The sequence below is a fragment of the Nycticebus coucang genome, chromosome 18, assembly GCF_027406575.1.
Source record: "Nycticebus coucang isolate mNycCou1 chromosome 18, mNycCou1.pri, whole genome shotgun sequence".
Lineage (NCBI taxonomy): Eukaryota > Metazoa > Chordata > Mammalia > Primates > Lorisidae > Nycticebus > Nycticebus coucang.
In genome coordinates this window covers 65739996-65755106 of record NC_069797.1, presented here as the reverse complement: position 1 = coordinate 65755106, position 15111 = coordinate 65739996, and the positions used below count along the sequence as shown (strand labels likewise).

General features: G+C 36.2%; 1 protein-coding gene across 4 annotated transcripts in view; it reads right to left on the bottom strand.

Annotated features, from left to right (window-relative positions):
- HELZ (helicase with zinc finger) overlaps positions 1 to 15111 on the bottom strand; it is a 174138-nt gene that overhangs the window by 111945 nt on the left and 47082 nt on the right. For all 4 annotated transcript variants that reach the window (XM_053568791.1, XM_053568790.1, XM_053568793.1 and 1 more), the window contains exons 8-12: positions 14332 to 14383; positions 12897 to 12972; positions 10735 to 10933; positions 10139 to 10246; positions 8852 to 9149 (exon numbers count right to left, since the gene is read on the bottom strand). In XM_053568791.1, coding sequence (XP_053424766.1) covers positions 8852 to 9149; positions 10139 to 10246; positions 10735 to 10933; positions 12897 to 12972; positions 14332 to 14383 — 733 coding nt within the window. The remainder of the gene's footprint in view (positions 1 to 8851; positions 9150 to 10138; positions 10247 to 10734; positions 10934 to 12896; positions 12973 to 14331; positions 14384 to 15111) is intronic.

Here is a 15111-nt window from a genome sequence, read left to right as displayed (position 1 = left end):
GAGACAACCTACACAATGGGAAAGGATATTTGCATATTTTCAATCAGACAAAAGCTTGATAAGTAGGATCTATAGAGAACTCAAATTAATCCACATGAAAAAAGCCAACAATCCCTTATATCAATGGGCAAGAGACATGAACAGAACTTTCTCTAAAGACGACAGACGAATGGCTAACAAACACATGAAAAAATGTTCATCATCTCTATATATTAGAGAAATGCAAATCAAAACATCCCTGAGATATCATCTAACCCCAGTGAGAATGGCCCACATCACAAAATCTCAAAACTGCAGATGCTGGCGTGGGTGTGGAGAGAAGGGAACACTTTTACACTGCTGGTGGGACTGCAAACTAGTACAACCTTTCTGGAAGGAAGTATGGAGAAACCTCAAAGCACTCAAGCTAGACCTCCCATTTGATCCTGCAATCCCATTACTGGGCATCTACCCAGAAGGAAAGAAATCCTTTTATCATAAGGACACTTGTACTAGACTGTTTCTTGCAGCTCAATTTACAATCGCCAAAATGTGGAAACAGCCTAAATGCCCACCAACCCAGGAATGGATTAACAAGCTGTGGTATATGTATACCATGGAATACTATTCAGCCATTAAAAAAAATGGAGACTTTACATCCTTCGTATTAACCTGGATGGACGTGGAAGACATTATTCTTAGCAAAGCATCACAAGAATGGAGAAGCATGAATCCTATGTACTCAATTTTGATATGAGGACAATTAATGACAATTACGGTTATGGGGGGAAACAGAAAGAGGGAAGGAGGGAGGTGGGTGGGGCCTTGGTGTGTGTCACACTTTATGGGGGCAAGACATGATTGCAAGAGGGACTTTACCTAACAATTGCAATCAGTGTAACCTGGCTTATTGTACCCTCAATGAATCCCCAACAATAAAAAAAAAAAGATTAGGTGCTAACTATTATCAAAATAGCAAGGATATACATAAATTTTGTCCCTAATTCAGAAGTCAAAAAGAAATACAGCAATGTTACAAACCAAATAACCAGCTCTTTAAAAATAAATAAAAACTAGGGCAGTGCCTGTGGCTCAGTGAGTAGGATGCTGGCCCCATATACCAAGGGCGGTGGGTTCAAACCCAGCCCCGGCCAAACTGCAACAAAAAAATAGCCAGATGTTGTGGCAGGGCGCCTGTAGTCCCAGCTACTCGGGAGGCTGAGGCAAGAGAATCACCTCAGTCCAAGAGTTGGAGGTTGCTATAAGCTGTGTGATACCACGGCACTCTACCAAGGGCAATAAAGTGAGACTATCTCTACAAAATAAATAAATAAATACTAAATTCTATGTAATAGTGAAGAATCTGTTTAGTATGTAGTTTTAAAAGGAAGCCTAGGCAGGTATGGTGGCTCATGCCTGTGATCGTACCACTCTGGGAGGCCGAGGTAGGAGATCACCTGAACTCAGGAGTTGGAAATCAGCCTGAGCTAAGTGAGACCCTGTCTCTACTAAAAATAGAAAAATGAGCTGGGCGTTATGGTAGGTGCCTATAGTCCCAGCTACTCAGGAGGCTGAGGCAAGAGGATGGCTTGAGCATAAGGGTTTGAGGTTGCTGTGAGCTATGATGCCACAGCACTCAACCCCAGGCGACTGAGATTCTATCTCTAAATAAATAAGTAAATAAATAAATAAAAGGGCGTCTAACTACTCTTTCAGGGTGAGGAAATTATATTTAATAACTTTCTTAATTTTACCTTATTGTAATTAATTTAGACTGTGCCTAGATAGATATTATGCTCACACAGTTTATTTCCTTTTATTTCAAAACATTCTGGTTACATGGAGGGCTTTTGTGCAGTTTAAGTCAAACCTGTAAGTGTTTGTACACTTTAAAAAGTCACTAGTTATTCCTCACTGATGTCTAAATAGCTGAGACAATAAGAAATGTAAATTGATGCAGTTTTGTTTTTAAGAAAACTTTCTAATTCACCCATTTAACATGCTAACCAAATTATACAGAACATCTTTCTACTCTGGGCTAAAAATATTCCAAGCTTTTAGGGGAAAGTGGCATGAACAGTGTTATTTGCTTTTCTCATTTTATCAATACAGTATCCGATTCCCACCCTGATTTTATGAAGCTCCTAAAATTATATGCTTGTATCAAAATATCACATCAACTCCATAAATATGTACAATTATTATATATCCATAAAAATTAAAAAAATTAAGTGTCTTCAGCAGGTACCACAACAATTTGAAAACAATTTTCAAACCATGTTAAATTATATTTATTCCTTTTTTTTTTTAATGACTATAAACACAGCACAGGAAAGGGGAAAGCAGGGGGAGCAGAAAGAATCTTGAAAAACATGCATGTGCCAACATCAAAAAGTCTCAAGAACTACTGATCTAAGTCATTAACTCAAAAGTTAAACATAAACTGCGGCAGGTGACGACTACTGATGATACATTTTACAAAGGTCACTTTTCTTTCCCTGCTTCATCTGAATTTCAGTCAAACTTCTGGTCCCATTCCTCTTGCTTGTAAGAAAAAGCTATGAAAGCTGTTTAATGGCCCACCTAACTTACAGTGATTAAAGGTCATTAGGTCTTAAAGAGAGGAGGGAGGAGGGGTCACTTAGGTTCTTTGCCACACACCCTAACCCCCACGTGGCACATGTGTGCCTGCTAACATCTAAGCAGGCTCAGGCACTACTCAGGGCAGCCTGAGCCGGTTAGTATGCACTTTTCTTCAACCTAGAATAGTTAAAGTCTCAAATACATGGGGAAGATAAAAAGTGAACAGGTTAGGATCAATATTTATAAAACCATTTAGAGAAAGTTTAACATGGACTTATTAACCTACTCCTAAATAATAAATCCCAAAGCAAACCTGACAGAAATTACAGGCCTATAGAATTTGTCACCCAGGAAATGTGGTAGGCAGAAACTATACATACATTTTAAGAGAAGTCCATAAAAAAAAAAAAGGAAAGATAACTCTAGAATATACCTAATCATTTGAAGATAACATAAGGGAAGGGCTGTCACTGCCAAAAAACAGAAATCAAGGTTGAAATAACTCGTCTACCACAAAATACACTTCCCAACTTCCCTTGCCCTTCTGATACTGAGAATAGCACTGCTCCCATTTTAACCACGTATTTACTACTCTAATAAAGCACCCAAAGAGTGGGTTTGTTTCTTCTTGAAGTATGTAGTATAGTAGACTTGAAAAGTATCTGTAGCAGGACCTGCAGAATAGATAAAAAGACAGAAGGGAAAACAGAATCCAGTTTTAAAATGTTTTCTGAATACCCAGCACAAAGACTAGAAAAAAAATCCACATGTGCCAATATCAAAAAATCTGACATAAGAGGCAAATAATAACTGGATGTTAAATATGGAATTTATTAAAAACAGCTATGTTTATCTAGGACTTAGAGAATAAGATGAAATCCTTCCTAATTCCAAAATCAGATACCACACTCCTTCTTAGAAAATATTTTGGTCTGTGACTTCCCAAGTTAACAATAAAATAAAATTCCAGAGTAATCCAAACCCCCATGCCAGCTCTCTATTCCAATAGCCTTCCTTCCACCAAACCTGCTCCATGGGAGATGAATGTCTGTCAGTTTGCCCCTGTTTTCTGGCCCTATTTCCTTTTCTCCTTTCTAACAACAGCAGTTAAACAGCAGGCCAATGGCACACCTCATACTTTTTACATGTTTCTACTTAGTTACATTTATCTTTTATTAACAAACTATATTAATCTACTTTTCTATTACTTTTCTGATCCCATAAGATTATATAAATAGAGATATATACTCTGGTCTTAATTTAGCAATAACTTTAGCAGTTGGGAATAATTTTTAAGTCATATTAAATGTTAATGCCAATACTAACATATGCTGCTAGACTCAACTAGAGAAATGTATAGTATCAAGTTTGCAAATTTAAAGGAGTTGATTTTTAATATGTTGTTTCCAAATATACAAAACAGAATTCCAAATCAATTTTCTTTCTTTCTTTTTTTTTTTTGAGACCGAGTTTCACTATGTCACTCTCGGTAGAGTGCTTTAGCAGCATAGCTCACAGCAACCTCCAACTCTTGGACTTAAGCGATTCTCTTGCCTCAGCCTCCCGAGTAGCTGGGACTACAGGTGCCAGCCACAATGCCAGGCTTTTCTTTTGTTGCAGTTGTCGTTGTTTAGTTGGCCCGGGCCAGGTTCAAACCCACCAACTTCTGTGTATGTGGCTGGCACTGTAACCACTGTGCTGCGGGCGCCTAGCCTCCAAATCAATTTTGCCAAAGAAAAGTTTTCCATTCATCAAAGTTGTAGTAGAAAGAATATAATGCAGTTTGTTTTCTAAACAAGGAGAAAACTCACTAACTTCCTTCCTCTGTTAATGCCTTTTGCCACCATTTCTGAGAAGTACTTATTTAGTCCAGAAAGATTTTTTTAAGGGTAAGGTGCAGTGGCTCACACCTATAATCCTAGCACTCTGGGAGGTCGAAGCAGGTGGATTGCTTGAGCTCAGGAGTTCGAGACCAGTCTGAGCAAGAATGAGACTCCCCCACTCCCACCCCGCCCCCGTCTCTGAAAAAAAAAAAAAACAGCTGCACTTTGTGGTGCACACCTGTAGTCCCAGCTACTCGGGAGGCTGAGGCAAGAGGATCACTTGCACCCAAGAATTTCAGGTTGCTGTGAGCTATAACACCAGGGCACTCTACCAAGAGCAACAAAATGAGACTCTGTCTTAAAAAAAAAAAGTGCAGGGCACAGTGTCTTTTTCTGAACCTGAATCTTTTCAACAAGGGAAAAACTAAAAAAGCAAAGTTAAAGTTATATATATTTCCCTGAAAGTTTACAGGATTGCCATAAGTGACTAAAGGGAAAAAAATTCATTCCTCTGGCCTATAAAACTATTTATAGGAGTATATACATATCATGACAACAATGGGGAAAAAAACATTCTTTCCCCATGGTTCAAACTTGAATTAATTAAAGTAAGTAGGATATTTAGTTTAATACTGAACAGTGAATTAGAGAAATAAAAATTTTGCTATACAACTTGATTTTAAGTTTCAAAGAGTAGTATACAAATGTAGCTAAGTTCCCCAATCAAATCAGTCTGACAGACACTGAGAGCCCTTACTCACATGAAGCGTCCTGTGACTCTTCAAAACTTACTTCTACGTGGGTACCATGGGTAACCAGCGTTGCTAAACTTATCTGCTCATCTGTCCCATAGGTATTACTGTGAATTTCAGTGGGAGACCAGGCTGGCTGGAGACCAAATTAGCCAGGCTACCACATTGTTACCAATTTAACTTATCTTGCTCACAATGTCTCTGAATGTTCTCCGCACAAGGATTCCAGAAAAGGATACAAAATAGGATGCTGGCATTTTACATTTTTATCATTTCAGAATATTTTATAAAATTGTGATTTCACATACAAAAATTTTGTGCCCCAACATTTTTTGCTGACAAAAACGCTGCTGTGATAATAAAAAACACTAACCAGTACTAAGAGAGAAGCAGGAAATAAATATTATACTATTTAAATTCTGCTTTCTTTAGAATTCCATTAGGGCTCTCTACAATCACAATGAAACAAATGGAGTCATACAATTAAAATGTGAAGAACTTAACAGAAACTATACCCAATAACATCAATTTTAAAAGTAGGAAAGTAGATAAAACTAAAAATTAGCAAAAGTTAGGTAATTTGAATAATGATCAAAAAAAGTTAGCCAAATGGCATCTAGCCTGCCTAACCTATATTTAAATTTCTTTCTACAATGTTCTAAATCTTTTATCAGAAATACATTCTATAAACTTTATATTGTTCTCTTATAATATTTACTTTTCCTTTGTCCTTGAAAAACAAATTTGGTGTGAAATTGTTTTAATGTTTCCAAATTAGTTCAAGAAAATGCTTAATTTTTTCAATTACTTTCCATAATATAACTACTTAAAGGTAAAACCTTATTTAAGGAAAAACGGTCAAAGATATCAAACTACAAAGAGGTCACTTAAAAAAGAAAAAAAAAGAACAATATATTATACAAAAGGAAGAGGATGTCCTTATCTATATTAATCCATTCTACTAACTGGATGAAATATAAAATTTATTATATTCTCAAAATGATATATTAGAAACAGCAGAAAGAAGACATTTGATTCCTTCCAGTCACCAGACTCAAAACATAAGTCATCTTGGACAATTTTTCAACCCCTATGTTACATTCCCTTGCCAAGATCTACAGGTGCTATAACTTGGGTCTTTAAGATCTGCTTTTTGGTCCCTCTGCTAACACTCTTGTTCCAATCCTCACTTAAAAAACAAAAACCAGGCCTGCCATGGTGGCTCACATCTGTAATCCTACCACTTTGGAGGCCGAGGCAGGATAATCACTTGAGCTCAAAAGTTTGAGACCAGCCTAAACAAGAAGGAAACCCATTTCTACTAAAAATAGAAAAATTAACCAGGTGTTGTGCCAGGCGCCTATAGTCCCAGCTACTCAGGAGGTTTGAGGTTGCTGTGAGCTAGGCTGACACCATGGCACTCTAGCCGGAGTAAAAGTGAGACTCTGTCTTTAAAAAAAAAACAAAACGCCCCCTCCCTCTTTTTTCCTACTTTCTTCATCCTATGTAGAAAAGCCCAAAATGATCCTAATCATGACTAATGATAAAAATTATAGCTACTACTGACTAAATGCTCGCCATGAGCCAGATGTTGTACAAGGCTTATTTCAAGTTCTCACAGTTCTCTTACAGATAATACAAGTCCCATTTCAGAGCTGTTTCCCCATGAAGCTCAGAGATTTTAAGTATTCCGCCCAGGGTCACACAAGTAACAAGCAGAAAATGAGGATTTAAATCCATTTTATTTGCCTCTGAATTTTGTCCACTGCTCTTCCTTTCCAACTAGAAAAGGAAAGGCAAAAGTAAAAGTAGTCAAAGTCCCTTCACTCTTCTCAAGCCCATGGAAGTGCCCTGAAATCCTCTTCATCACTACTTTCTCTGATTATCATCTATTTTAATAAATAGTATCAATTTCTTTTACTTTTTATTGCAGACATGTAACATTTTTATTATTAATTAAATCTCTTAAAGCTAGTTAGGATTCTTGACAATAAGCCTACAAGCTTATTCCTATGGGAAAACAAGTCATGAGCTATAAGCCACCAATCTAAAAGGAAACTTTTAAAAAAAACAACTGACACGCAAGCCAAGAACATCATTTTAGGTATATTTGAGAGCAGTGGATACATGCTGATCTCTATTAGTTGAATCTCCTTCCAGTTTAAAAAGGCTGCTTCCTAGTAGTTTTTGAGGTCTGGTCTCTAAAAGGAGCTTACTAGTGTAGCAAACTGCAGCACGAAAACCAAATCCAGCCCTTGTTCTTGAGAATAAAGTTTTAATGGAACAGTCACGCCCATTAGCTCATGTATTGCCTATGGCTGCTTTCTCTACAATGCTGAGCGGTAGCTGCAACACAGACCATGCGCCCTTAAACTCCTACAATACAGTACACTGACTACGCAGGGGACCGTAACACAGTGGTCAACATACAGAGGTCATCAGCATAAGGCATTTCTATTGAGTACGTGTCGTGTATGCCTAGTCTAAGAAAACTAGGGTGGTAAACTATGAAGGCTCTACTGTATTTATTACACTATCCAGCTGTTTTACAGAAAGAATTTGCCAATCCTATGCTAGTAGATATAAACCAAATACTTTCTGTCAACGATCATATCTATTTGGGTATGGAATAAAACATATTCTGATTCCAAAGAGTACTGAGAAGATGCCAAAAATAAATACTACACAATAAAAACAAGTAAAAGAGATCAGAGTGGAAAATAAGGGAAAATTAAGTATGGGTAACATATAAGATTTCACCTAATTGTTAAATTTGTACACAAATGTTGCTTTAACCTTACTAGCAGCTAAAGTAAAGAGGTAGACAAATCAATTTCGTCTGCTCACTACGTCCAAAAGATAAAAATCCTAGCATGTTCATAAGAACAATTTCTACGTTCTCATGAATGGGACATCGTGGTACACAGTGAATAACAACCTCTACAATATAGTTAGGTATAGTCAATACAACAGCAAGTTTCATACAACTCTGCTATATGGTTTGTTAAATATCTAGTCTTTGTTAAATAAAATAAACCACCTATAAATCCAACCAAGAGCCAAAGAAACAGACATTAACATGACCGTTCCTTTCCTTGTCTCGTCTTGGCATAAAATTCAGGTATAGGCAGTAATGTGACAACATACAAAGTAATTCGTCATGTTTTGCTTACATGTTGAAAACAGGGACAACTTCTCAAAAACACAGCAGATCCTATTAAAAGGCGTCTTGGTCTCCTTAACACTAGTGAATGTGCAAACTGACTTATGAAGGCTTATGTGTAGGACTTTTCAGAGATAACGTGCTAATATTAGCCAAGTTATCTGACGGTCAGTAGGACATGAAAATAAACGCTATAGGTATATACACAATTACCGTTAAAATGATATTCTACCTAAACTAATATTCAAAGATTCTACTATGCTAAAATCATCTTACTTTAAAGTGAAATTGGTAGACCAAAACAGACCTGATCATCTACTCATAACAAGTTTGGGGAACCTCAAAGTTCAAGCTTTGCCTGATGACTAGCTGAAGAGAACAGGGCATAATGTGAACCACTTTAAAGCCCACTACACCGTAAATGAGTTGATAAACTGGGATTTTTCTCCTTATTATTCCTTTCCTATCCATGGCATATTTAGGGGCCAATACATTATCTTTTAATGTTGTCTTTAATACATCGTATCAGGGGAAAAAAGTCTAAATATTACCTTCTGTAGAAGCTGCATCAATCATTACTCTTTGCATGAGTACTGGTTCCAATCCAAAGTCGAAAACTATGGTTTGGCGAAAAGTTCCAAATATTTCTGTGTTAAATGCTATCCCGACTTTATACACGTAATGATCTAATCCATTTTGGGCCATCTTTCCTCCTATCCATTCTTGACAGTTTTCTGGGACTTCTTGTGATACCTGGGTAGTACTATCTCCGGCAGATATTGCAATGATACTAAAATGAGGACGATGAGCATCATAAAGCAAGGCTACCCGATACAGCATTCTTGCAGGCTACAAGGAAGTTAAAATAATTCATTGAGTACAGGGGGTTAAAAAATCCGATTGTAATTGGGCTCTTCAATGAAAATACTTCCATAAGGGATTCTTACTTGCCCATGTTTCTAAGATATAATGTTAAAAACCCAAATTGTGCTCATAAGCCATTTAAGAAAAAAATCAGAATGGTATTTTAAAAATCAGTTGTTAAAATGATATATTTATGCTACATCACTAACCTCCCTGCTCTATGATATGTTCATCTTTCATTGTGGCAAAAATTATCACCCTGCGTAACCATCAACCTCCAACTTTCTATATTTTTCGCCTAAAAAGGTTTGATGTAGCCTCAGGTAGGAAGCCTTCACATGAGGACAACTTCTTCTGAAAGCACTGGATCGGGTTCAAGGCCGAAGCTCAATGTTCTTGAATTTTTCATCTCGATATACAAATGGTGTAGCAGAAGAAACAACACCAAAAAGTACATAAAACTTTTCCATTGTGAATATTCACAGAAACTTTTTACTCTACTTCAATCTTAAACTTCGACTATTATAATTTAAGGTGGGAATCACATCAGAAAACATCCCATCTTAAAAACCCACTGTTACATAATTTGTGACTTCATCAAATCAAATGCCAAATAAATTGTCAGTGTTTAAAAAATCTTAGAAATGCCAGATTAAGTAATCAATTTTTAAATTGTTTATTATAAGCCATGAACCCCATCCTATGTTCCAAGTTTGGGAGACAAGATGTCCAAGCTCTCTTTACCAAATAAATAAATAAGCATCCTAAACATCTACAAAGATCCTATCTCAAAAGTTTGAAAAAAATTACACTTTTAATGATCGAAATACAGAAATACACCATAGCACATTATAGAAACTATGCACTTAGATCAAAACATTTTCAGTGCTCTTTTAATACAGAGATTTAAAAGTCAAAAAAGGGTTTGAGAAAACTGACCAATTTTTATTCCTTAATTAGTACAAAATTCATACCTTACAAGTGAGAGCAAAGGTCCATGTCTGGTGAGACTTTTTGGTGTTGACAGTAACTGACAGGTCAGGATTGTGCTCTACCTTTACTCCTTCTATACATTCACTAAGCTGAAAACAGAGAGCGGTTCGTATCATGTGTCTGCTACTGAAAGCACAAACAAAAACCTGCAGCATGGGAGGTAAATGTCAACGGTAAAGATGACCAAACTGTTTGTCAAGCTAAGTATTTTTGTTTTCTACGTTCATTTTCCGTTATTTTGAACAAAACGTTTTGCTGTTTTTAACTGAACATTTTCAGTTATTTAGAACAAAATCTAATAAAGGTAAAGTAAGAGAGAAGCACCAGCACAAATGGCAGGCAAAGGCTGCCCAAACGAAGGTAATTAATACAGCACAAGCAACTCTCCCAACAAATGCTTTAGTTCTGCTCCTTATTTCAACAATTGGGTCTACTCTTGCTACTAAAAACATCATTTTAGTAGAACCAAGTTCTTCATATAAAGGTAAGGAAATAAACCAAAAAAAAGCAAACATAAAACTCAAACAAGTTCATTGTTTAAGACAAACAAACAAAAAGTGTAGTTTATGTTCCTCACCACTTTCTCGGGAGATAATGAATTCATCCATTTTTCTATCAAGGTTTCCATGTAACTGCCTGAGAGCTGTTTGTTCTCATTTTGCTGCTTCAGTTTTATCAGCCGCCAAGCGTATCTTTTTTGCCATTCTGCTAGTTCTTCCTGGGAATGTGCTGAAGTACACTGGGCACCATACCTACAGAGTCCTTGCTCTAAAAATCTAAGTAAAATAGGAAAGACTGTTTCATTATACACTTTCTTTAACCTTTTAAAAGATAAACTTCCAGCATTTGCCCTGCGGCTTCTTCAATAACAAAAACAACACTTCACCTCCTGAGGGGCCGTGTTTATCACACCGTCTTAAACAAAGGAGGGAGGAGAGGGTGAGGCAGCATTTACAACAGCTAATCAAACTTCTCCCCGTGTTTGCGCACTTTCTTTGGAGTAGATCCTAAAGCAAAAGGTATTCATGACTACCCCCACAAAGGCACTGAAAAGTGGCTTCCTTGGTAAACTAAAGGCTCTGTCAGACAAGGCCTCTGAGAGTAGATACTTTTTAAAGCAACACTGACATCAAGTGGATCAGCTCCTCACGGACAGATGCACCCCACTTCCCAAATGACAAGATCTACAGAAAATTTTCCACACATGGAAATTTTAGTCTGAAAAATAATACTAAAAATGCCAATTTAAGGCTTCTACTTTTTACTTTCTAATGTAGTGCTATATTACTATTACCTATGTTTCATTAAAAATATTGGACCATATTAATTTCCCTGACGTTTTAAATTTGAAATAAAAGTTTTATATCAGAGTCATAAATTTACTCAGCAGTCACATTAAATTCTTCAAAGGGGCAATGTCATAAATGATCATTCTAAAGGACACAGAGTTAACGATTTCTCAACATTTATGACTCAGACAATTCAGTGATCAAAACAGATGAAAATAATAGATTTGCCCACTAACTATTTTTAGAAGTCTTAAATACACGGCAAAATTACAGGCAAAGACTGTAATATATTTAAATGACATCATTTGAATATGATTTAAAAATTGGGAAAAGACCTTTTGGGAGAAAAAATGAAAATTAAATTACGAATATCAAAATGGAGACAAGAGAGATGTTAACAGACTATTCTTGAACTGGAGAAAATAAAGACAGTAAGAAACGTAAAATGAACTACAGCACAACATAAATTAACAAATGCTTAGCCGTATTTGAAAAGGTGAGTGTACTTAAAGCTTTTCCTGATGGTACTAACTTAAAATTAAACTATTTATTAAATTCTCTTCCACTTCAAAAGGCACACTTAAAAGCATGTGTTTGTGTTTCTTTTAAATATGTCTTAATGAGCTTCTTTGCTTTAAATTATTTCACTAAAAAAGGAAGGCTCTATATTCTCATTTGGACTATAAATTTTTTCATCTTTCCTTTCATAGGTGCCACTAGGATTTTCAATATTTACAACTTTTCTAATTTCTACTCCAAAATCAAATCTAGTATCTTGACTATTCCATCATCAAGACTGCACACCAAATTTCCTTCATTATCAAAAGCAATCTACTACAGTGAAAATTTATATCTATAATCCCACTAGTTAATAGTTCTTATAAAAAAAAATCCAGAGTTCATCTTTTTAAGTGTGACTTTAATAATTCTTTCCACATTAATACATAATTACTTGATTTTGAAAGCTTAGTCCTTCGATATAAATTACTCATAAATTCTATATAAGAATTCCAGAAAGAAACATATTTTTCAGAAAAGTTATTAAAATAATTTAGTATTTCTTTATCTATTTCATGCTCTACTTCAATTACATAAAGTAATGTCAACTTCACTCACCATTCCCTAAGTAAATTTCACATTCACAAGAGACCAGCAATTAAGTCTCACCATAATAATACAACAGGTATTATAAAAAACTTTGAACAAAGTTTTAACTTTCATTTAGATCTCTGTTGTTTATATTCAAAGAAGGCTCATGGATATGGTTTTACCTTTTATTATTAAATGACAATCACTTTTATGGCCTCTGTTTCAAAAGAAAATAAACCATTTTACTCAATAATTATACTTTTATATTACTTTCTTTAAATTTGAATCACTACTAAAGTAAAGGAAAACTATCCTATCAACAAAGACATGTCATTGGTTTAAAGAAAAAAATTCACATTACCTTTTACACAAAGTATATTCCTCGCTGCTTGTGATTCCCCTAGGTGGTGGGCGGAAATGCCAACCATTACAAGACCCTAGGGAGTAATCAGGATATAGTCTTATCATTTGAGGCTAGCTAGTAATTGTGATATTTTAATGTGTAAGAAATACTACAATCCCTCCAAACACATCATCCCAGATGATGTAAAAAAGGACACAACATACTTGCCTCTTCCAAAAAGGTAATCTACCAATGGATTAAGTTAAATCAATCACCTATATGAAACAGTCTTCAGCAATCCCTGAAGAGGGAAGACTGGCTTGATTTACTCGACAATAAATCAAGCTGGGGATCTTGCATCTGACCTAGCAACCGCTTCACTAACAACTCAAGAAGAAAGGCTGGCATGCTTATCATTTCTTAGCCATGGGATGTATGTCTATTAGGAATTCCTTCAAGAATAAAAAATTATTGTATCCTAGAAGGAAATCCCAATAACAGATTCTGCTACTGCATACTGAGTAGGAAACTACAACTCACCAACTGTATCCTTCAGGACTCCTGTGACAAGTGTCATAGTATATGATGTAATCCCTTTTAATAACTTAAAGTTCAAAAAGTTGAATTTGGAGATAGGAGCTAAAAAATAACATCTGTTTATTTCTAAATACAATAAGCTTTGATCTATGCAGATAAGAGGTTCCAAATAAGTCAAGGAAAATAAGGATTAAGAGAAAAAAGGCTAGAGCTATAGAGGCTGAGCAGCACTAAGTTTTCAAGGACCTTATAACTATTTTCTATTTTTTTACAAGTCACTGGGCCCAGAAAATAAAAAATATTCAGTCAGGTTGAATTTAAAGCTGTGCTTCATCCCTTACTGATTATGTGACTTTGGGAAAACTACTAAACCTTAATAAATACCAGTTTCATCATTTACCAAAAAGATGAAAAAGGCCTATAATAAATGAGTACACATTTTGTGAAAGCCACTACCAGACAGCATTTAGCAAAGCCAATGAACATTGGTCTCTCTTCCTTCTCCTCTGGCAAGAGAGCAGAGGAGAGGAGGTCCCAGACTTTTATTAGAGAAAGAACAACTCAGCTTACGGACCAGAACTTCCAAAAAGTAATAATTGTAGTAGCCTCAGGTAGAGAGAGAAGAAAACTCCTCCCTCTACAAATTACTCAGAAAGATGTTTAAATTTAGTCCTACGTGGAGACAAGATGACGGACTAGATGACTTCTGGAATTACCTCCTACCTCCTTTACACCATTAGTCTATGAGGTGCCAGAGAGAAAACTGCTTTTATCCACATGTACTTCCTAAAATTCAATTTTTATGTTCTCTCCTATATCTCCACCTATACATACGTAAATTTTCTCCCAGTAATCAAGAAAAAAAGCAAAGCCCAGAAACACAGCTACCATAAGTGACATAGAGTTTGGCACTTACCCTCATCTAAGTCTTCCACATGATATCCAGAGAGGACATTACAAGATGCTGTCTGCAATTTTCCAAATGAAAGACAATTTTTAAATAAAAAAATAACCAAATAATGGCAAATTAAACTCAACATTAAAAAAAAGATGCAGTTTGAATACTTATAAATTTTTAATAACATTAATATGTTGCAAATGATATTTTTGGTCTTTGTTCTCTGTTAAACTGTAATGTGAAAAGATGTATTTATAAGGCCCTCATTAAGAGGGCCGGTGGAGACCCTCTGGGTAAAAATTAGGTAGGGACAGAAGAGACATCTGAGTCCCCAGTCCTGAGGGGGCAGGACTGGGCAGCACCTTCCATCCATTCATTCATTCATTCCACTCTCCTCTTCCTGACACCTAGAAAATGACCCATTACAGAAGTGCCTTTTCCTGCAGCTAAAATCACACTTCCAGTTTGGGCCCTGGGGGCACTTTCTGCTCAAGTCTCCCCCACCTCCCACTCTGAGACGAGCCCTTCTCCCACAATGGAATCCAAGGCTAGGGATCCATTCATTCCATCATGCTCCAATAAACCCCCAATCTGTGCTTCTGGCTCTAACTTTACCCTAAGCTCTGGATACCCAATTTCAATCAAATACCAACCAAAGCACTTTTTCTGAACTGTCGTGTCACATTTTGCATGCTGGATCATTGTCAACTACGTACAGACCTGTTGTCAATTAGCTCCAACTGCCTTTTTCTATTCCTGCACCTCGCTGAGTACCTGGCACGTAGTAATGGGTGCGCA